The 23,668-nt window shown below is 48.8% G+C and overlaps 1 protein-coding gene across 1 annotated transcript in view; it reads left to right on the plus strand.

Moving 5' to 3' along the window:
- The window catches only part of LOC147668662 (transmembrane protein 131-like), a gene marked incomplete at its 3' end in the record, with an annotated part of 812,034 nt that overhangs the window by 711,917 nt on the left and 76,449 nt on the right, over window positions 1-23,668 (plus strand). The window contains exon 25 of the mRNA XM_086948537.1: window positions 1,048-1,114. Within this exon, the coding sequence (XP_086804663.1) occupies window positions 1,048-1,114 (67 nt within the window). The remainder of the gene's footprint in view (window positions 1-1,047; window positions 1,115-23,668) is intronic.

Here is a 23,668-nt window from a genome sequence, read left to right on the forward strand (position 1 = left end):
CTTAACTAATGACCTGTATGTAGACCCCAAGTTACCTCTGGCAATACATAAGGATGGAGTGGGTGCTGGGATGTCCTGATTTGTAATACCAAGGGAAGGATTGAATGTGTTTCTGCCTATTTCTTTTGTGGTCTAGCCATCTTAAGGGCCTGTTTAAGAGGTGCAATAAAGACTCTTCTGAGTCCTATAGGAAAGAGTACAATTGTAGGATAACTTGAATATGGATTAATGTTCACATTAGAGATTGCATAGTGATGGAATTACGACTGGTGAATTCTGTGTCAGGCTTTCAAGGTATTCTCTTAATGTAATTTGAGCCTGTTGTCTAGCCTCCTCTTAGCTTCATCTGTGCTCTTCTCCTGTACCTCACTTTTGACAGGCTAATATATATATGCATCAAGGCTTACCACATATTCAGCTCATACTGTGCATGACTGTGGCCAACAGAATGCACATTAGCTCTCATATGCCAATGTACCTATTGTCAGTGGCTAAGTGTCTGAGCCTTTAAATGCTGGTAGTAGGCTGCGCTGAAGGGATCTGTGCTCCTTGTGAACATTGGCAGTTATATCCCCTGTTTAGTACTTCAGGAATAGTGCAGATATTTTAGGGCCCTTTCTAAGTGACTTATTTCCTGAAAAGGGAGTAACTTATGAAATAAACTCTTTTCACAGACATGACTGTCTTATTCCACTCATGATTGCCATTCAGTGGTAAACCGAAGGCAGTAAAAGGTCGCACAGTCATTTTGCAAATATTTAAATTCCACACAGAAACTGACAGCTTGTCAGCTATTGATTGATTGATGTCGAGGCAGATTAAAGACATTCATTTTTCCCCTCAAAAATGAAGTGGTGGTGTTTAACAAAAAGAAATAAGATTCTTGTTGTTAATGGGCTGGGTATTTTTTTCATTTTTACTCTGAACTGAACACAGATGAAAACATATGGAACGAAAACATTTTATTTACTTGTCCCATTTTGCTGAATAAAAAATTCTCTGTGATTGTGAGTTGGTCGTAAATGATACATATGCCCTTTATTTCAGGTTCGGCTTGAGTAAACCTGTAAATGTAGACCTAAGTACATTAGAATTTCATGTCTTCCGAAACTCGGTAAGTTTGACATTTTAAGAAAAATATTTGCTTTAAATCTCTGCAAATCATGCAGTTATTTGCAGTTATTTTTAAACTATATTTATATATGTATGGATCCAGTTTTCTGTGCATTATCAAGAGTATACAGTACACATCAGTAGGAAATGAGTATGTTTAACTTTCATATTACAGCAACAGTTATCAGACACTTTGAAGTCTGGTAGTGGATTTGATTCAGTTTCAGTTCAATACCTTACTGCATTTGTAACACTATACTCTCAAGCTTAGGGACCTGGGTAAATATAGAATAACCATATAAAGCTGGAACAATTTTGATAAAACTGGACATCCCTGCTGACCTTTTTCACTGACTTAATCCATGTTAAGTTCAAACAATTGATATCACAGGTAATCTTTAATAAGGATCATTTTAATCTCTTATAAATCCTGCATCACTAATTCATGTAAGATCCCATAGGTCTCCAAAAGAGCTATTCTTTAGAATGGATCAGTGTACATTTGAATTTGCTTACCAGAATGTCGCCCTTACAGATTCGAGCTATAACATTTTCTTTATTTAACTAATCTCAGATAAAACTTAAGAGACAAAGCCTCAGTGACTATTTTTAAAGTGTGACATCCACTCTAAGTGTTAAAAGCTTTAACCATTAAAATGGGTGGTATTGACATATTATACTTCCAACAGTTGCCTTTTTGAGCCCCAACATTATAATTTGATGCAAAAACAAAATGAACGCGCACAGAAACAAATTAGACTGTTTTTCCATTCAGAGCTCTAACTAAGGGTTAATACAAAGAAAGTCATCTATGTGATTGAATTTTCTTAGGAGGCTCATGATGCAGAGAAATGTATTTGCCCAAAATTAGTAGTCCACAGGAAATTGTTCTTAAAGATAATTTCCAAACACTTGTTACATTGGGAAACCGTTACAAGGTGTTCATTATCAAGGGTCCAAGTTGATTTTACTTATTTTCTTACAAATAAAATATTTGGTACTTAAGGCTATAGTCAATTTGTTTTCCTTTCGGTATGTAGGAAACTGTTGATCTGGCTTTGTTGAAGCATCTTGTTTGGTTCATAACAAACAGGTTGTCGGATAAAGCAAGAATTAAACGTGTAGCTGTTTAGGAAAGCATGTTGTAATTTTCAAACATTAGTTAAGTTTCCTAAAAATAAAGATAGCAAATGAGTTTCAAGTACCTGCACCTGTGTAAAGATCATTAGGTGTGTCAGGTTGCCTGGATCAAGCATGCATGTATGTTATTTGAGTCCATCATAGATCGGTGTTACATTAACCTCCGTAGCTCTGTTTAATGGACCACATTGATACTATAGGTCTTGGTATTGGAAATCACTGAAAATGCACTCCTGCATTCAAAATACTTCACTGTTTACTGAACCACTCTTTAACCTATGCATTGACATCTGCTTTTCAATCACCCCTCTGTTTCCGACTGTTCTATAAAACGAATCCCCAGCTATGTCTTCCCAGTACGGCCAAGTGGCAGTATACAGCCTCAGCTCTAATCCACCTCACGATATGATAGAGGTAAAACCCGTCTCGCTGTCAATATTTCATGAAACTTTTTTCTGCTCCCCATTAAGGCTTGCAGTGAAGAAGAGAAGGAGTCAATAGAGTATCAATGACAGTGACAAATACAGTACATTATGTTAGTTTACCTTGTGATCTTATTAAGCATGGCAATAACTCACAGGGGAGAAAGGCAAAAGATGAGGAATCTGAAGGAAGATTGTGTAACCATAAGAAATCTTGTTACCAAAGATTAGTAGGAATTTTTCTGATCGATATGTTTCCCTGCAGATTCCTCACCTAATCAATTTGGGTGTGTAGGAAATCAAACTTTTCTTGTGGTCACCCTAGATTTTTTTGCCTTTTTCTGTACTCCATTTTTGCTGACCTCTGTGCATTTTGATGCCTGCTGAACAGGGACAAAGTGCCTGTGCTCCCCCCTTTTAAAATGATGAAATTGGCTTATTCCTATTAGACATATTTAACTTACCTAGCAGCCCTTCGGTTCTGATAGAAACATTTAACCACAGATTCTTCTCCTGTTTAAACATTCCTCAGGTGTCAGACTGGACCCAGAAAATCCTAAGCAGTACCACTGCGTGCTGGTAAATGGCGGTGTGCCTCTGCGCCAACATCGTCCCACTACGTAAGTGGCGAGCAGAGCCATATATTAGCACCACTGCTGTGCACTAATGTTGGTTTCTTTCTTTCTACACCGCTAGACGTGGATGGTGACCAACCCTTAGACTCTTCACAAGACTGTTCACAAAAAAAAAACACTTAATAACCAGTGTGCAAGGGATTGTCACCCTCAAAAACAGGTTATAACTTTTTTTAACCACTTTTATTAGTTTTCAATACAGTACATTGTTCTCAAAAAGAGAAACCGTATTAGTAGAAAGCATGCAAAGGCTGAAGATAGTACTATAAAGACAACATTTGATTAGCTGCTGCCAGTGCAACATATATTAATGGTAACAGTAACATTATCTAATGTCTTATCACAGTGGAGAGAGATATCCCACATGAATGAATGAATGAAAGAATATTTGTATAGCGCCTATACTACCCGGAGGCCTCGTAGCGCTTAGAATCAGGAGTGGCCATTTCAATCGAGTCAGCAAATCAGCATTTGTTGGGATGGTGATACCCCCAATAACTCCGCTATATGGGCATCATGTGCAATGTGTGAGTTTGCCTCCTGTCCACCAGCACAAGGCAGTAAGATGTCCCTGAAGGGAAGGGAGCAGTCCCTCAGCCCGTGGGAGAACAACAGGTTATAACTTTGTAGGGGATGTGTGAAACAAATGTCTGACAGATCCCCGTCAAGTTGTTCCTTGGTGTCTGGGGTCAGACCACACATCCAGCGCTGCAGTGACTGCGCCTTGATGCAGCTGAAGGTCACCCAGGACCATGGACTGCAGCTCCATGTCGTTAAACATTGCAAGACTCCATGACGTGAAAGGTGTATGTCTAAGGGAAAGACCCGTTCCCTCTGCAGATGGTCCTAGTGGTCAAAGTCTGAGGGTAAGTCCCAAAAAAAAAAGCATAAGATGTCCAAGTTGCACTAAACCCCTCCACCCCCCCCCCCCTTCCTTTCAAGCCGTTCTCGAACTCCAGAGAAGGTGCAAGGGCGTCAACATGTCTCCCGAGCTCATTCTTAATGCTGTTCCACTTGGGAACTGATTCCCACCCTTTTCCTGAGGTAACCAGTAATTTCTGGGGCAGTTGGCAACACTGCAACATCTTCTAGCTGCACACTTATTGCCTCATAAGTGTGTCACCCTAGGCACCAGTATATATTTGCTGGAACCTCCAGCATAGTTTTACTTCAGCAATTCAATCTTCAATCGTTCTATAGAAATATTTACTCCATATTCTTGTTAAGATCAAAATCCAAATTTATTTTATTCACTTTTCATTCTTTTCAAAATTCAAGACAATCCATGTTCCAACGCATTTCGGTGTTTGACCACACCTTCGTCAGGGAACGTCTACAATTTAAATAAACAAAACATTTTCTCAGTGCATGTACCATTACATTTGACATTTCTTACGCGCTGTGAATAAGGAATCAAGCTAATCCTATGGTTTAAGTTAGCGTCCGTATATTAAGTATAACCGTTATCAGTAACTGTATCTGAAAGAAACACGTTATTGTTAGATTCCTTACCTTAGAATATCCCCAGGCGTCAGTCTGGATCCGGAAACTTTTGCGTAGCAGTACCCCTGCGCGTCGGTAGGCGTCGTCTGCAGGCGTCCCCTGCGTCTCCGCGTCCGTCGTCGGCGTCGTGCGCCGTGATGACGTCGCTGGAGTACATAGACGCCGCCTCCGCGCGCTGACGTCAGTTCTTCTTTTTTCCGCGCCAGTGGACGCAGATCTGAAGAGCAGTACTCCGGTCTTTGACCAAGTTTTTCGATTGTCTTTTTTCTCTATTGTGCCTGATAGGATGCCAGGATTTAAGAATTGCGATGGCTGTGAGCGCACGATGTCGGTCACAGACCATCACCGCCTCTGCCTCCGGTGTCTGGGCCCCGACCACGACGTGGACTCCTGCGTCGACTGCCGGGCCCTTACCAACAAGGCTAGACGGGAGCGGTCCCGCAAGCTACTGGAGCTCCGGGTGTCGGCCCCACGTCGGGACCGGGAGCGGTCCCGGTCCGGCCGGAGGTCGAGAGAGCGTTCGAGGGAGCGGTCGCGGAGCCGCGCCGGGCGCTCCGGAAGTCGACGCCACTCGTCATCCTCGTCAGGTAAGAAGCACAAGAAGTCGGGGCGTCGTCATCGTACCCCCGACTCCCCCCGACGCTCGCGCGATGCGGCCGGGGGCTCGGGTGACCCCAACCCCGCGGCTCCGCGAGAGTCGCCGGCGCGGCCTGCCTCATACCCTCCGGTCCCTGGGCATGGTGCGACGCCTGAGGAGATCGAGGCGTTCCTCATGGCCATGAGGGCGCTCGCTTCTCCGACGGGGCCTACGGCGCCTTCGGGCCCAGTGCTACCGTCTGGGGGCCCTGGCGGTTCGGGTGTCCCTGCCTCGGCGCCGTCGGGTGCTCCGGCCCCGGCGCCGCCGACGGCTCCGACCCCGGCGCCGCAGGGGCCTTCGGGATCGGCGCCGGCTGGTCTTCCGGCCTCCCCGGCGCCGTTGCCATCGGGGTTACCCCCGACGCCGCCCCCGCGCGGCGCCGGTTCTCCGCTGCCGGTTCCGGCCGGCGGTGGGGTTCCGACGCCGGCTCCGGGCGGCGCCGTCCCCTTACCTTCTCCGACGCCGGACGCGGCGCCGGACGGGCGTCGATCGACGCCGGTCCCGGCGCCGATGGGGCCCATGAACCCCGAGGAGCCGGTCTTCATCATTGACTCCGAATACGGAGAGGATGAGGAGTACGGTGAAGGTTGGGAGGGGTCCGAGGACCCTCTGGCTCGCGAGTGCCAGTATGACCCGGACTGGACAGGTGACTTGGGGGAATGCCAGTGGTTTGGACGACTCCCCTAACCCTGGTTTGATCTCTCCTCCTTCCGTGGCATCGGTGGAGGGAGCTGCCTATTCTGTGGTGCTGATGAGGGCTGCCAAGGCCTTAAACCTTGAGCTCCCCGTCGCGGCCGTGAGGCCTAACATCCTCACCGAGGTCTTCAAACCGCAGTCATGCCCATTGGAGCCTCTGCTGCCGTTTAATGAAGCCTTGTCTGACGTTCTGTTGGGCACGTGGTCCAGGCCCGCTTCAGGTGCGCCTGTTGATCGGAACGTGGCCAGGCGCCACCGTCCTTGTCCGGACGACCCCAAGTACCTGTCTACCCACCCCACTCCTGAGAGTCTGGTGATCCAGGCCTCGACCTCCCAGTCCGCATTCCCGTCGGCCCCGCCCGACCGGGAATCCAAGAGGTATGACCAGTTTGGCAAAAAGGTCTTCTCGTCCATTAGTTTGGGCCTGCGGTCTTGCAACACCGCCTGCCTCTTGGGCCGCTACACCCACTCTGTGTGGGATACGGTCGCGGAGCTGCTGCCAGAATGCCCCATGGAGGTGCGGGCGAAGCTCGGTCAGGCTGTGGCTGAGGGCCGAGATGCAGCGAAATATTCAATTCGGTGTGGTCTTGATACGACCGACTCGCTGGGCAGAGCTATGTCTACGACGGTGGCGATTCGTCGTCACGCCTGGCTGAGATCCGCCAATTTTTCGGCTGATGTCCAAAATACCCTGATGGACATGCCGTTTGATGGCTGTCACCTGTTCGGTGACAAAGCGGACCACGCGCTGGAACGCTTCAAGGACTCCAGGGTCACGGCCAAGTCCTTGGGTCTCTCGACCCAGCGTCAGCAACCGGGTTCGTTTCGTCCCTTTCGTGGCCAAGGAAGGGGCGCCCCCACACGTGCTGCCAGCCACGCGCCGCAACAATCCTTCCAACGCGGTGGCGGCCGTGGAAACCGCCGTGGTGGCGGTCGGGGACAACGGCGGGGTCAGACCACACCTTCCCCCGCAGCATCTACCCCAAAATCCTCCTAGTCCGTGCTTTCGGCCCCATGTGACGCCAGTGGGTGGCAGGGTTCTCCATCACCACGCTCACTGGCGCACGATCACTTCGGACAGGTGGGTGCTGCAAATTGTCCGAAGGGGCTACTCCCTCCCCTTCGAGACCTCTCCTCCAGCCATGCCACCGCAGAACCACCGTGTGTCGGGGGACCACTTGACACTTCTGCAGGAGGAAGTTACGGCCCTCTTGGCCAAGGGGGCCATCGAGCGCGTTCCTGGGCCAGAAGTAGGGCGTGGTTGTTATTCCCACTACTTTCTGGTGCCCAAGAAGGACAAGGGGGGCCTACGTCCTATCTTGGATCTAAGGAACGTCAACGGCTTCCTCCGGAAGGAGAAGTTCAAGATGTTGACGTTAGCTCAGGTCTTGGCTGCTCTAGACCCGCAAGACTGGATGGTAGCGTTGGACTTGCAGGACGCCTATTTTCACATCCCCGTCCTGCCGGCCCACCGGCGTTACCTGCGGTTCACGGTAGGCCAGGAGCACTTTCAGTTTATCGTGCTCCCCTTCGGCCTTACCAGCGCCCCACGGGTGTTCACAAAGGTGATGGCGGTGGTCGCAGCCCATCTGCGCAGGTTAGGGGTTTCAGTCTTCCCCTACCTAGACGACTGGTTGTTGAAGGCGGGCTCGCCCCAGACAGTCGTCCACCACCTTCAGATGACCGCAGACCTCTTGCACGACCTGGGGTTCTCCATCAACGTGCCGAAATCACACCTGTGTCCCTCTCAAAAGCTCCTTTTCATCGGAGCGGTTCTGGACTCGGCGCAGTTTCGGGTTTATCCTCCGGAACGGCGGGTTCGGGATATTCAGGCTTTGATTCCCATCTTTCAGCCGCTATCCCGAGTCTCGGTCAGGTTGACGCTGCGGCTGCTGGGACTGATGGCTTCCTGCATCCTTCTGGTGCATCACGCCAGGTGGCGGATGCGGGCTCTGCAGTGGGACCTGAAGTTTCAGTGGGCCCAGCATCAGGGCAACTTGTCCGACCACGTCTTGATCTCGGAGGGCACTGCGAGACAACTGCAGTGGTGGCTTACGGACCGCGATTGGGTCAGGGGCAAGTCCCTCTCCCTTCCCCAACCGGAGCACGTTGTCGTGACGGACGCGTCCCTCCAGGGCTGGGGTGGCCACTTGGGAGAGGCAGAGATCAGAGGCATCTGGTCTCCGGCGGAGTCCCGGCTCCATATCAATCTGTTGGAGCTGCGGGCGATTCGTCTGGCACTGAAGGCATTCCTCCCCTTTGTCAACGGGAGTGTAGTGCAGGTGTTCACCGACAACACCACCGCCATGTGGTACTGCAACAAACAGGGCGGAGTGGGGTCGTGGACCCTTTGCCAGGAGGCTCTGCGCCTCTGGCAATGGCTGGAACGTCAGGGCGTGACTCTGACGGTTCAACACCTGGCAGGTTCTCTGAACGCCAGGGCGGACGAACTCAGCCGTCGGTGCTCGATGGATCACGAATGGCGTCTGAACTCGGACGTGGCGCAAGGCATCTTTCTGCAATGGGGAGAGCCTTGGTTAGATCTATTCGCCACAGAAGAGAACGCGCAATGTCATCAGTTCTGCGCGTTGGAGTTTCCAAGACGGCACTCGCACGGCGACGCCTTTCGGCGCGAGTGGAGTTGCGGTCTGTTATACGCCTTTCCGCCTATACCACTTCTGCCCAGAGTGCTGAAGAAGATCAGGCGCGACCGGGCCCAAGTTATCCTTGTGGCTCCGGACTGGGCTCGAAGGTACTGGTATCCCGAGCTACTCAGCATGTCAGTCGGTCCCCCGATCCGCCTGCCCCTTCAGGAGGACCTTCTGTCGCAGCAGCAGGGTACGGTCCTCCACCCGAACCTGTCCAGTCTCCACCTCCATGCTTGGAGATTGAGCGGCGGCAGTTGAGGCCATTTGACTTGCCTCCTGAAGTCTGTGATGTTATTCTGGCAGCCAGGCGTCCCTCCACTAAGTCGGTATACGCCTGTCGGTGGAACAGATTTGTGGCATGGTGCACAGCAAAGGCTGTGGATCCTCTTTCTGCCCCTCTTTCGGAGGTTCTTCTGTTTCTTCTTTCTCTTGCCCAGCAGGGCTCTGCTCTGGGCACTATCAAGGGCTACCTTTCTGCCCTTTCAGCCTTTTTGAGGCTTCCTGATCAGCCTTCTTTGTTCAAATCCCCGATTGTAACTCGATTCTTGAAAGGCATCACTCACATGTTTCCACCTGTTCCGTTTGTGATGCCTCAGTGGGATTTGAACCTGGTTCTAACTTTCCTGATGTGTGCTCCCTTTGAGCCCCTTCATTCTTGCCCTCTCCGTCTCCTGACTTTAAAGACGGCTTTCCTGGTTGCCATCACCTCTGCCAGGAGGGTGAGTGAGCTCCAGGCTCTTTCTGTCCAACCTCCTTTCCTGTCCATTCATCCTGACAAGGTGGTTCTGAGGACTAGACCTTCTTTCCTGCCCAAGGTTGTTTCGGCCTTTCACATCGGGCAGTCCATCACCCTCCCTTCCTTCTTCCCGCCTCCGCATCCTTCAAAGGATGAAGAGCGGCTCCATCGTCTGGACCCAAAACGTGCGCTTTCATTTTACATGGATCGCACACGCCAGTTCCGGGTGGATGACCAACTGTTTGTTGGCTACGTGGGTGCGAAGAAGGGACGGGCGGTTTGTAAACGAACCATCTCTCGATGGGTCGTCCTCTGCATCAAAGCGTGCTACTCTTTGGCTCGGAAGGAGCCTCCTGTTGGGCTGAGGGCCCATTCCACTCGGGCCACGGCGGCTACTACTGCCCTGGGCCGGGGAGTCCCCTTGCAGGACATTTGCCAGGCGGCTACGTGGGCCTCGCTGCACACCTTTGCGAGGCACTACTGCCTGGACAGTCAAGTCCGGAGGGATGGCTTCTTTGGCCGTTCTGTCCTCCAGGACTTTCTGGTGTAGTTTTGTATTGGTTCGCAGACCCACCACCGGGGTTGGTATTGCTGGGGTATGTATTCTAAGGTAAGGAATCTAACACTAACGTGTTTCTTTCAGATGAACAAGTTACTTACCTTCGGTAACGATATATCTGTAAGAAACATTAGTTAGTGTTAGATTCCTTACCGAACCCACCCATCCTCCCCGTTCTGCGAACTGATACCTAGGGTTAAGGTCATCCCTTTCAGGGCCCTAGTTTGTACATGGCACCAGTGTTGGTTCTCTCATGGCTCTGCGTCTCCTGGCGCGGAAAAGCTGTGTGCAAAGAACTGACGTCAGCGCGCGGAGGCGGCGTCTATGTACTCCAGCGACGTCATCACGGCGCACGACGCCGACGACGGACGCGGAGCCGCAGGGGACGCCTGCAGACGACGCCTACCGACGCGCAGGGGTACTGCTACGCAAAAGTTTCCGGATCCAGACTGACGCCTGGGGATATTCTAAGGTAAGGAATCTAACACTAACTAATGTTTCTTACAGATATATCGTTACCGAAGGTAAGTAACTTGTTCATCAAGTTTTAAGTAAGTTTGTTAACACTCGGGGTTCGCTACTTAGTTGCGCGCTAGTTACATTTAGCTGTGGGCTCTACCCCTACTGCTCCGAGAATAACGGCTGTCTCTCTGTGGTTATGCCCGCCATTCCTCACCTTGTTCGTAAAGTGAAATCAACTCATTCTGCTCCCGCGGAGTCGTCCCGCTCCGCTCGAAGTTCAAATAATCTTCGCTCACTACGCGCTGGTTCGCGCATGCGCTGTATGTAGGTTAGACTTTTTTTATCTGTTCTAGCTTTATTGTTCGCTACGCGATCACTGCAGTTATTTACTAATAGATCAATCTCAGGCTCGTGCGGGCCCATAAATACAAATTTATCATACATGTGGTGCTATACTTGTTTCTGATAATACAAGATGACATTGATAATGCAAGAATTTATCACAAGTAACCAGTAAATTCAGTCCTGTCGTTCATTCCATTGGGCTTCAGACTACAAAGATAGATTTTTTTTGTTCATTGTTCCTTCTTTCTTAGGGACTATTTCCAGTACACATGCCCTTAATTGGTTGATATTATGGTGTGTTTCGGCAAAGTGCGTGGCCACTGTTGGTTTTAATGACTGTGTTCACTTTACGAACAAGGTGAGGAATGGCGGGCATAACTACAGAGAGACAGCCGTTATTCTCGGAGCAGTAGGGGTAGAGCCCACAGCTAAATGTAACTAGCGCGCAACTAAGTAGCGAACCCCGAGTGTTAACAAACTTACTTAAAACTTGATACAGTTACTGATAACGGTTATACTTCATATACGGACGCTAACTTAAACCATAGGATTAGCTTGATTCCTTATTCACAGCGCGTAAGAAATGTCAAATGTAATGGTACATGCACTGAGAAAATGTTTTGTTTATTTAAATTGTAGACGTTCCCTGACGAAGGTGTGGTCAAACACCGAAATGCATTGGAACATGGATTGTCTTGAATTTTGAAAAGAATGAAAAGTGAATAAAATAATTTTGGATTTTGATCTTAACAAGAATATGGAGTAAATATTTCTATAGAACGATTGAAGATTGAATTGCTGAAGTAAAACTACGCTGGAGGTTCCAGCAAATATATACTGGTGCCTAGGGTGACAGACTTATGAGGCAATAAGTGTGCAGCTAGAAGTTGTCTGACATACACTCCAGGAGGGGAGTGATACCCAAGAGCACAGTTGAAATTGGATTTAACATTTAGGTGGTGCACAACCCGATACACAGAAGCTAATTGCAAATCCCCCCACTGGGAAGTAGCACGCCCACGCATAAAAATGCAATACGAAGATATAACAAAGTCGACGGATAAAAGAGCGGATACCTTCGCTTTCACAGCAGAGGCCAGTGAAAGAATTTATTCATTAATCCAAACTGAAACAACAGAACATACATTCACAAGAAACAAAGAACAACAAATAAAACACCTCATGTACCTTACAAGAAAAGAGATGAATCAACGTCTCCATGCGAGCACCATGGTCCAATATCACAAAGCGCAACGAATACCTAGAGGCCTTCGAATAGCCCTGAAGCCATCATTATGCAAAAACTCCAAACCTTTCACTGAACGATGGTTTGCAATACTTAACAAGTGCAGCTTAGATTTGATATTATTGATCATAGAGGAATTGGCGAAAATATTGGAGGAACTTAAAACAGAAATACAAACAACAACGGAAGAACTAAAGAAAGGAGTATCAGAAGAAGAACTTCAGAAAATATTATAGGACATAAACACTCAATTAGCTCATCACATACAAGAAGTGAATGAACGCAAACTAAGGAAGTATAAAAGGGACACCCTTGATTATAAGCTTCAAGAGGTTTACACGTGGGCTGAGGTTTTTGCAAAAAGGCGCCAAAATAAACAAAACACATCACAAACCGACACCTCATCTTCGGATAGCGAAAGACCAACTTCAAGAACGCAAAAACCACATAACCAACAGAAAACCACATCACCAGAGAAAACCACACCAACAGAGGGAACTTCCACATCGGATCCTTTTTTAGTCTCAGGCCCCAAAGAAGTAGAAGACCCAGGAGGGGACGCAACAAAAACAAAAGAAAAAGCCCCACCACAAACGAGGAATGTGACCTCAAAGAAGGACAAAAAGAAAAAACCATTGAGGGACACTGATAATCTAGTAATAAATATCTCAGATCAACATCTGAGTGAGTATCAAATCAACACTTTACAACGTGGTTTATCATTTGTACCCAGCGCACGCACCAACCATTTGGAACTTGAAGTAAGCCTTTTTAAACTGACACGCAAAATGAGACTCCAACATTTTTTTGAGAACATTGTAACTGACAAACCTCCAAGTAAGGAAGATGAATTGAAAGGATTGAAAACGACTAGCTCATACATGTCACCAGTTTCTCATAAAACTCGATCTATTTGAAAACCTATGCAAGCAAGAGATTAACAAAACCAATACCAACAAAAAAAGCAAATACCAAAACATGACCAAGAAAGAGTTCGGAGCAATTGAAAGTATTGCTAGAAACGAAAAAATCATTTGTCAGAAAGCTGACCAGGGAGGAGCAATGGTGATACTTAACACAGATTTCTATGAGAGAGCAGTCATGACACATCTGGGTGATATGAACACGTATATGGAAATCGAAAGAGACCCAACAGAAGAAATACGTAAAACCTTACAAGTAATACTGAAAAAAGCAATGGAAAGAGGAACCATCAGTGAGAAAACCAAAAACTACCTAACTCAAGAGAATCCAAAAAGTCCGTCTATGTACATGGTACCCAAGGTACATAAAGATCAACACAACCCACCATGTCGTCCCATAGTGTCGACAAAGATGAGCATTCATGAACCAGTCGGAAAATACATCGACAAACACTTACAACCGTTGGTCAACAAAAACTTCTCATATCAAGGACACCACCGATTTTCTGTTAAAATTACAACAGGTGAAAATGGAAGACAACACTATCATGGCGACCGTTGATGTAAAAACTCTGTACACTGCCATCCCACACAAAGAAGGCCTGGAAGCCATTGAGAAAGCCTTATTACATAGCACCTATCCAGAAGACTTGCAAATCTTCTTGATGGAATTGATGCAACTTACATTGTTGAATAGCTACTTCACCTACAACAATCGTTGGTTTATCCAACTAAATGGAACTTCGATGGGAAATTGCGCCGCGCCGGCGTATGCCAATCTGTTCATGGGATCTTTTGAAGAGGAACATATCTATAACAACCAGGAATGGGCCACTCATCTTCTCACCTATGTGAGATTCATAGACGACATCTTCCTAATATGGAAGGGGACACAAGCATCTCTAGAACAGCAACTAAAAATTTTGGATAACAGGAACGACAGAATAAAATTCACCTGGAATATAAATGAAACCACCATACAATTTTTGGACGTGGAAATCACCAAGAGGAACAATACCTTCATAACAAATCTCTATCGAAAACCAACAGATAGAAACAATCTGTTACAGTACAAAAGCCATCACCCACAGTCACTCAAAACACACCTTCCCTACTCGCAATTCCTCAGGGTTATGAGATTGGTCTCGGAAGACGATGATCGCCAAGAACAACTGAACATAATGGGCAACAGATTCTTATCACGGGGATACCCGGAAGACATTATCAAAAAATCAAAAGAGAGAGCCCAAAAGAAAACCAGAACAGAATTACTGACTTACAAACATACAGAGAAAAAACTACGAATAACATGTGTGAGCAAATTTTCAAACGTGAGCGCTCAATTCAAAAGGATAATTCATAAAAACTGGCAAATAGTGCAGCTGGAAACAGACTTTAAAGGCATATTCGATGAAGAACCACTCTTTGCTCATACCAGGGGTAAAAACATTGGAGAGTTTTTAAAAACACCGACACAAAAGTCAAGTCAACGGACCTTTAAAGGAACAGAACCTTGTCTAAATTGTGGAAATTGCCACAACATTATGAAGGGTGCAAGTATCAACCAACCGATGAAAGGACATAAAATACCTTTAAAAGTGAACGCCACATGCGATACTACCAACATAGTGTACTTACTGAAATGCCCATGTGGCAGCGTCTACGTAGGACATACGGAAAGAAAACTAAAAGTTCGGCTCAACGAGCACAAGAGTAATATAAGAACACAGTCATTAAAATCAACAGTGGCCACGCACTTCGCCGAAAAACACCATAATATCAACCAATTAAGGGCATGTGTACTGGAAATAGTCCCTAAGAAAGAAGGAACAATGAACAAATAAAATATCTTAAAACGAGAAAACTATTGGATTTACTATCTTTGTAGTCTGAAGCCCAATGGAATGAACGACAGGACTGAATTTACTTGTTACTTGTGATAAATTCTTGTATTATCAATGTCATCTCGTATTATCAGAAACAAGTATAGCACCACATGTATGATAAATTTGTATTTATGGGCCCGCACGAGCCTGAGATTGATCTATTAGTAAATAACCGCAGTGATCGCGTAGCGAACAATAAAGCTAGAACAGATAAAAAAAGTCTAACCTACATACAGCGCATGCGCGAACCAGCGCGTAGTGAGCGAAGATTATTTGAACTTCGAGCGGAGCGGGACGACTCCGCGGGAGCAGAATGAGTTGATTTCACTTTACGAACAAGGTGAGGAATGGCGGGCATAACCACAGAGAGACAGCCGTTATTCTCGGAGCAGTAGGGGTAGAGCCCACAGCTAAATGTAACTAGCGCGCAACTAAGTAGCGAACCCCGAGTGTTAACAAACTTACTTAAAACTTGATACAGTTACTGATAACGGTTATACTTAATATACGGACGCTAACTTAAACCATAGGATTAGCTTGATTCCTTATTCACAGCGCGTAAGAAATGTCAAATGTAATGGTACATGCACTGAGAAAATGTTTTGTTTATTTAAATTGTAGACGTTCCCTGACGAAGGTGTGGTCAAACACCGAAATGCGTTGGAACATGGATTGTCTTGAATTTTGAAAAGAATGAAAAGTGAATAAAATAAATTTGGATTTTGATCTTAACAAGAATATGGAGTAAATATTTCTATAAACGATTGAAGATTGAATTGCTGAAGTAAAACTACGCTGGAGGTTCCAGCAAATATATACTGGTGCCTAGGGTGACAGACTTAAGAGGCAATAAGTGTGCAGCTAGAAGTTGTCTGACATACACTCCAGGAGGGGAGTGATACCCAAGAGCACAGTTGAAATTGGATTTAACATTTAGGCGGTGCACAACCCGATACACATAAACACTGCAACATCCCCAGTAATGCAGTGCTGCAGCTTTTGGCACGCTATTTGCTCCCCCTTGCATGCCTTTGTTTAACAAGGAACCAAGAGCACCTCCAACTGGGACCTTGTGAGCTTGTCCACCCTCCGTGCCAGCTGGAGACTCTGGATTCTCTACAATCCCTGCTCCGGTGTCCATGCTGAATCCAATTTTGATATCCCAGCCTGTACCAGGCCCTGGTGTGTTGACGCTGGATGAGGAAGCATACCCTATACTGCTTTGTGACTCATAGTTGACCAAGGCTGCACCATGATCCACGTGGGCCACAGCCCGTCAGCAACCCATCAGACTGATAAATCGCCCCTACCTCATGTCAGGCCCAGAGTTATCCATACTTTATTTAAAACAGACTTGTATAACGATGTTTATGAAGCAGTGGATGAATTTGCCCATCAGTATGTAATGACAATTGGTACAAGGATCATTAAGATGCCAGTGACCTTGACACATACTGGACTGGTTTCTCCACCTGGCCCTGCCATGGAAGAAAGTAGCTCATTCACAATTTGGATGCAAAGGGCGGCAGAGAATATTGACCTCCAGTTGCCCACCACAGAGGTGAAATCAAATGTCCTCACTGAGGTTCTTCATCCGGGACAAACTAGTACCGAACCCATCCTGCCATTTAATGAAGCTCTCACAGAGACTCTGCTTGGGGCTTAGGCAAATCCTTGCTCTAGGCTACAGTCAGATAACACTATGCCATTGTGCAGCTACGGGCCATCCAGCCTGTCTAACTCTGCACCTGAAACTGGGAAGTTTGATTGTACGGGCATCCACAAGCCAAATGAACACAAATGCCTTCCCTACCACTCCACTGTATAGTGAATTTAGGCCCTTCTAAACTTTTGGAAAGCACGTTTCCTCTTCCACCAGCTTTGCATTACATTCCGTCAACACCAGTTACCTGCTGGGGGTTTACACTTTCGCCCTTTGGGACTCAGCCAGTTAGGTCCTCCCTTCAGCGCCCGATGTCTACGTTCCACCCTCTTGCAAGCCTTTTAAGATGCCGTGATGCAGCAATGTTTACAATCTGCTGTGGGCTCGATAACAAAGTTTGCCTTGGCTGGAAAATAGGCACCCATGTGAATCTTTGGAAACACACCTGTGAGATCCAAGGGCTTCCCTGGAGATGCCCAACCAACCTTAATGGACATGCCTTTGGAGGGCTCTTGTCTTTATGACGAGAAAGCAGATCTGCCCCACAAGCTCTACAAAGATAGTAGGGCAACAGCCTGCTCCACTGTGGAAACAGTTACGCCCTCTCTGTGGTTGTGGTAAGGGGAGTTTCAATACCAGCAGCACACACTGCAGCTCTTTAATGCCACACCCTGCGATACCCACAGACAATGTAGATAACAGGGCTGCAACCCAATCCACACCCCCAGTTTCCTCTGGCACCAAACATCTTTGTGTCCTTTGAGGCACACTGCTGTCCTTTAGAAGGCACAATGCAATATTTTCTATTAGGGTGGCAAGCAATCACTTAGGACAAGATGGTCTTTGAATTGTTTAGTGGGGTTATGACCTGCCATTTCTTGTCACCTTGCTGTTTTTCCTACCACCATCAGGATGACTGATGGTGGACCATCTGTCCCGCTTGTGAGAGTAAGTGCAGACACTTTTGATCAAAGTAGCTATAGAGAGGGTGCCTTCAACTGAAGTAGGCATGGGCTTCTACTTATGCTACCTTCTGGTGCTGAAAAAGGATGGATGGCTCTATCCTACCCTAGACCTTTGCCCTTTCATTGCCTTCTTGCAGAAGAACAAAGTTAGACGCTTTCCCTAGCCCAAGTCTTTTCTACCCTCATCCCTGGAAATTGTATGGTAGCATTGAACATTTAGGACTCTTATTTTCATATTCCTGTCTTGCAAACTAACAGGTGTGATCTGCAGTTCATGGTGGGACAGGAGCTCTTTAAACTTGCAGTGCCCCCGCCCCTCCACCCCCTTTGGCCTCAAAAATACCCCTTGGGTGTTCACAAAAATGATGGCTGTGGTTACCGCCATCAACTTCCAGACTGCAGTATACCTCTTAGCATTGTTGGGGGTTCTCTATCAATGTGCTGTAGACTCCTTCACAGATGCTTCCCTTTATTTATTCTGCACTTCGCACACTGTTCCCATGCTTCCACAGTTTTTTTATCTGGTGGTTCCGCCTTGCAGTGTGGAAAAGTTCTCAGAAGAAAACTTACATAGGCGCACCGGGGCGAGTCGCGTGATGTCGCCCCGGCGCACAGGAATGCGGTGGCAAAAAAGTTTCTGGGGCCAGTCTCACGCCTGGGGATAATTCTACGTGAAGGATTCTGCAGCTAGAATTGTTTCTACCACATATATCATTACCGAAGATAAGTAACTCGTACTTCACGTAGAAATATCCCCAGGCGTGAGACTGGATCCGGAAACTTTTTACCTCAGCATCCCTGCGCACCAGCATCACGTGACTCCGCCCAGGCGTCGTCCGCGTATGTGACGTCAGCGAGGTCACAAAAGCCCCACACCGCATACATCAGTTTTTTCCTTTTTCCCGTGCAACGCGGATCCGGTCTTGCTGCGGGGCTGTTTTGGGCCCTTCTTTCTTCACCATTGTCTTTTCTCTTGGTGGAACAGTGTGCGAATGCCTTCGGGTTTCAAAACTTGCACGTCGTGTGGGCATCTTATGTCGGCGATGGACCATCACCTCAGTTGTATGTGGTGTTTAGGGGAGGATCACGGCACCACTGATTGTGAGGCATGCCAACAGTTGAAGCCGAAGTCTCAGCGGGAGCACCCAATTAAACTACTCTTGGCGCGTCTCTCTAGGTCGACTTCCTCTCCTCGATCGTCCTCTTCCTTTTCCAATGTCACCAGAGCGTCGCTCTCCAGTGGGAAAGTGTCGCAGTTTGTCTCCAGGGGCTGGTGTTCGGCCTGCCGGGGGCGTGGACTCTCCGCGGGTGATGCAGCCCCGGTGTCAGACTCCTATCCACCGTTTCCCGTCCCGGTGCTGGGGCGTCGATAATCCAGATGGAGACATACGTGGTGGCTTTTCAGGCCTCAATGGCGTCTCCTCCTCCCCCTTCCCCTCCTAGGGCGTCAGCAGATCCATTGCCTTGCGCGGGGCCCTCGCGGGGCCGGCTCCGGCGCCAACTAGTTCGGATCCAGGCTTGGAGGATGTGGTGCTGTTGGGGTGCGGCCCCTCGGGGGTCCCTGCTTCAGAACACAGTGCCTCTGCCTCGCCACAAACTCCAGCCGGAGTCCCTGTGCTGTCGCGGGAGGTTGCCGGGGCTCGGGCCGCATCCCCGAGCCCCGCTTGGCCCTCTGGGAAGGCGAAAGACTCGTCCACGGCTGAGCTGACGCTGCCCCGGTGCCTTGCTACTCCGGGCGGCGCTACAGGGGTCGGTGTCGGTGGCCTACCCTCGTCCCGCTCAGGTTCGAAGCTGAGTAGGGACCCCTCGCCCCCTCTCAGGTGAGGAAATATACATTTTATGGTCAAGAAATGTTCCCTAACGTGTACCCCACCGTCTCCATGTACGAGCTTAAAGTGCATGTAACTTCCCTCCTGTGCCAGCTATGAAGACGCAAATACATTTGCGTCCAACGTTAACATGTCCTCTTTCAGATCCACCCTGAATGGGTCGGATATCCCGTTCCTAGGTATGCCATGCCACCGTCTTTGTATGGTGCACTTTCACGTATTTCTGGCTCTGTGCGAGCTAGGCCCTGTTTTCTGTCATCAAGCCTCTTCTCAAAGTCATCTCTGCCTCCTGAAACTGCAGCGTGGGATGCCCCCCCGTGAACTCTGTCCTACTCCCTGCGAGGCGAGCGGAGCCTGGCTCGGCCTGCTTGCCTGCCAAAGACAGTATTTTACCTTCACATTATCAGTATAGCCAAGCTCAGCTTCCCGAAAACACATTCCAGTCCAGCAGAATAGATAAACAACCCCTCAGCTGCAGAGCAAAGGGCCCGGCCTTTCTGTCTCCAGACAAGTAATTCACAGCTCCTGTTACCATGGTAGGCCCATGGCCCCCTCGCTTTACACTCAGACACGTAGGCACATATGCACGTATTCATAGTCAAGTATAGGATAGCCTCTGCCCAAGAGACCTTTCCTTCTAGATAATATGGTTCCCAAACATTAGATATCAGATATGATATAGGAACGAGTTGATCTGACATGCCAGACTTCTGTCTCTTTCCTCTAGTGTAAATGTCAAGTCCCCTGCACCCTCCAGCTTCACGTCAATCACACGTCATGCAGCTGCGCGCGCATCCAGACCTCAGATTTCTGCTGACATTGCAAGATTCTGCTTTGTACCCACCCACTTGTGACACTTTCATGTGACGTTTCTAGCACACACCTCTGTGTTCACGCCTAGTTCACGCCTTCTGATTACGTATTGCTAACACGTGTGTGCTCTTATCTTGTTTCTCTCAGCTGTTACGCCTTCTGTATTGGTTTCCATTATGTGCTTTAAGTATAAAAGTTATGTATTGTCAATAAAGTATGCTCTATCCCTTCCTGAACCCCAGTGGTGTCAGGAACCCGATATCCGGTTCGAGAACCATTCCTTTTTAAGGAATAAAACCCCTAAGAACTCTAACACCACGGACTCTGCGTCTTTCTTTCCGATTGAGTTATTTTATTTTAAGTACTTACCTGCATAGAAATTAGGACGGTAATTAAATATTTACCACACAGGGCTCCTTGTTACTCCCCGCAGGCGGCTGCCGAGTCGGAGGTTCAATCGTCCCTGGCGCTGCCGCATGGGTCGCCGGGCCACCTCTGCCACGCTTTGGGCCGAGGCTAGTGGAGGGCTTCGTGTCACACCCCTAGTCCTTTTCGTTCCTCCACGCAAGCGGCTGCCTCGGCCCAGGTCGAGCCGGCGTTGTTCCGGCGCCGCCCCTTGGCCACTTCCGCTCCACTCCGGTCCCCGGAGCGGTGTGACTTCGAGGAGCCCTATCTGGTCTATCCTCCGTCGCTGGATGGTGCTGGCGTCCGGCCTCAGGTTGCAGACTCTAAGGCTCCACATAGAGGTTGTGCCGCAGATTTGTCTTGGGACGCTCCCTCTGATCCGGAGGCTGGTTGCATATTTTTGTCCTCTTCCCTGGAGACTGCCGCCGTGTGGGGTCTTTTTCACAGGCGTCGTCGAAGGGTGGCTCCCCGCCTTTTCTGAGGCTGAGGTGTTCGTCGGAGAAACGGCAGGTCCTCCATTCATCAGTACCTTCTGACTTCCAGTTATGGCCTTTGCCTGTTCTGCTTGGCTTCAGGGACGGCCACCCTAGTTTGCAGCCGTCACCCACGAAAGAGCTGCTTTCTTCTCCACGGGGCCCTACGGAGATTGGTGCGGCCTTCGCTCACGCGGTGTCCACGGCTGTTGGCATTCTGCGCATGGGTGACCCGATTGCTTATTTCCCGGCGGACCATCTCTTTGAGGTTCTCCACCAGGGGTCTGGTGGGAGGGAGATCTTGCTTCCCTTTGAGGGTTCGCTCTTTACTTCCCTGACGGGGGGATGGAGGCGTCTTACCTCTGGGGATCCCGTGTCTCAACACCTTCTGCACCGACACCTTCCAGCGCAGCTTGACCTGGCGTGCCTTTCCCTCCACCCCTCTGCTGCCAGTCCACTTTTGCGGACCGCTTTTCCCTCCCTGCTGCCACTGTTGACTCCGCCGTCCCGGGAGGCTCACTGGCTGGACTATTGGGGGCGCAACATGTTCGCCTTGACCATGGCTGTCCTGGTGGCCCTTAACGCCTTGTGTGTATTGGCTAGGGCCTCCTCTTGTTTGTGGGACTCGGCTGAGTCTCTGGGATCCGCAGCTTCCCAAGAGACTGTTCACGTGGACTTACGGCATCATGCTTTGGATGGCCTGGAGCTAGCGGCGTTTATTATCCGCTCCTCTCTAGACATCTCGGAGGTGCTGGGCTGGGCCATGGCTTCCTCAGTCACCCTCAGTCACCCATGCTTCGCTTCAGGACGGCGTGTTCCCTGAAAATATTCGGGAGAAGCTCATTGATCTTCCGTTTGATGGCAGCCTGTTGTTCCATGCCCCGTCTGACTCTGCCATCCAGACGTTCCTGGCAGGGCTCCGTCCTCCTCCTCCTCCGCCTTATTCTCCTCCTCCTTATCTTCCTCCTCAGTGACTGCTGAGTTGAGCTGGTTTTAGGCCTTTTTGGGCCGGTTGCCCTTGCTGTAGATTGTGTTTTCTGGCCATTGAGTCCTCCTTGCTAGGACTTTGGCATTGTTGGCTGCTGGTCCGCCCTTTGTTGACTGTGTGTGTTTTTGCTGGAGTTGTTACACAGACTTGGCCCTGAGATTGGACCTTCTGTTTTTCTTGGGGCTGCTGTCGAGCCTTCCGCGGGGATGTTTTGCCCAGTGACATTTTTGTTTTCTCCTCTGCTGCGGAAGTTCTTCCAAAGAGGGTTCCCATGTCTTGGGTCTCACCGTACCCTATGTGGGGTAGTGGTAGCTAAGCTCTGCTGGGTAGTGCTGGTCGCCTTCGGGTGCCTGTTCTCCATGGCGTTTCTGTATGTTGCTATTGCTTCTTGAGGTTGTGTGCGCGGCCCCTTGCAGTGGTGGGTCCGGGCATTTCCTCTCCTTCCTGCTCTTGTGCTGACAGCTGGGATGCTTCTGTGTTCTTCTTGCTTCTGGAGGCTTATGGCTATAGGTGCCGTTCTGGCTGCCTGTTGCCTTCCCTCTGGGTGGGCTCACCCTCTTACCCTTGTTTCCTTAGGCCCTCTAGGCTTCTTCTTCTTCTTGTTCCTCTGCCTGTCCTGGCATTGGATGGAAGCTCTGTTGCCTTGGGGGTGGAATGGGGTGCTTCGGCCTCTCCGGCCATGCCCTTGGTTCCTCTTTTGTGAGTGTACGGGCCTCTTCACTCGTCCTTCTTCCTACATCCCTAGTGGGGTTGCTGGTGTTCGACTTGTGGGGGTCCCCACAAGTTGCACGACTAGAGGACCCCAACTCAGAGGTTAGCAGAGGGGCCAGGACCCTTAGCAGCAAGAGAAAGGGAAGGAAGGGCAGAGATTGAAGGCAAACCTCTCCAACCTCGAGCAGCCAGAGCAGCGGGGCACAGGAGCACTGTAACCCCATCTTCCAAAAAACCAAAGCGGAGGAATGAACAGCAACAAGACGGAGCCGCCAAGAGCAAAAGAAGGTACTCGCAGGAGACATTGTCCCACACCGGGAGGCGAGTACTGAAGACCAGCCCATGGGGCCTCACAGAACGGGGAGGAAGGGCGGGCCGTGAAGGAATCTGCGGCTAGAATCGTCTCTACCAGATACATTGTTACCGAAGGTAAGTAACTCGTACATCTGATAGAGACTACTAGCCTCAGATTCCTTCATGTAGAATAGATACCCTAGCAATACCCACGGGGAAGAAGGGTCTGTGAAAGGACCCCACCAGTCTGGACAGAACAGAGGTTCCCGCAGGGGAACAGACCTGCGGACCAGGGAAGTAACCTCATCCCTTCCAGGCAAGAGGACCCCCACAAGCTATATCTCTAATCTGTTCAAAAGTACCTGTCCCATTAATTTAGCAGTGTGGTCGAGTAACAAAATAGGTCTATAGTTTTTAGCTAAGGCCTTATCTCCCTTTTTTTAAATAGAATTTATGACTGACTTTTGCCATGAGAAGGGAATGCCTGTTTTGGCTATACCATTGAAAACAAATGTTAGAAGTCGGGCCCATAGATCGAGGTTATCTAAAAAGAAATCAATGGAAACTCAGTCATGG

This window comes from Lissotriton vulgaris, unplaced genomic scaffold (genome assembly GCF_964263255.1).
Source record: "Lissotriton vulgaris unplaced genomic scaffold, aLisVul1.2 SCAFFOLD_700, whole genome shotgun sequence".
NCBI classification, from domain to species: Eukaryota; Metazoa; Chordata; class Amphibia; order Caudata; family Salamandridae; genus Lissotriton; species Lissotriton vulgaris.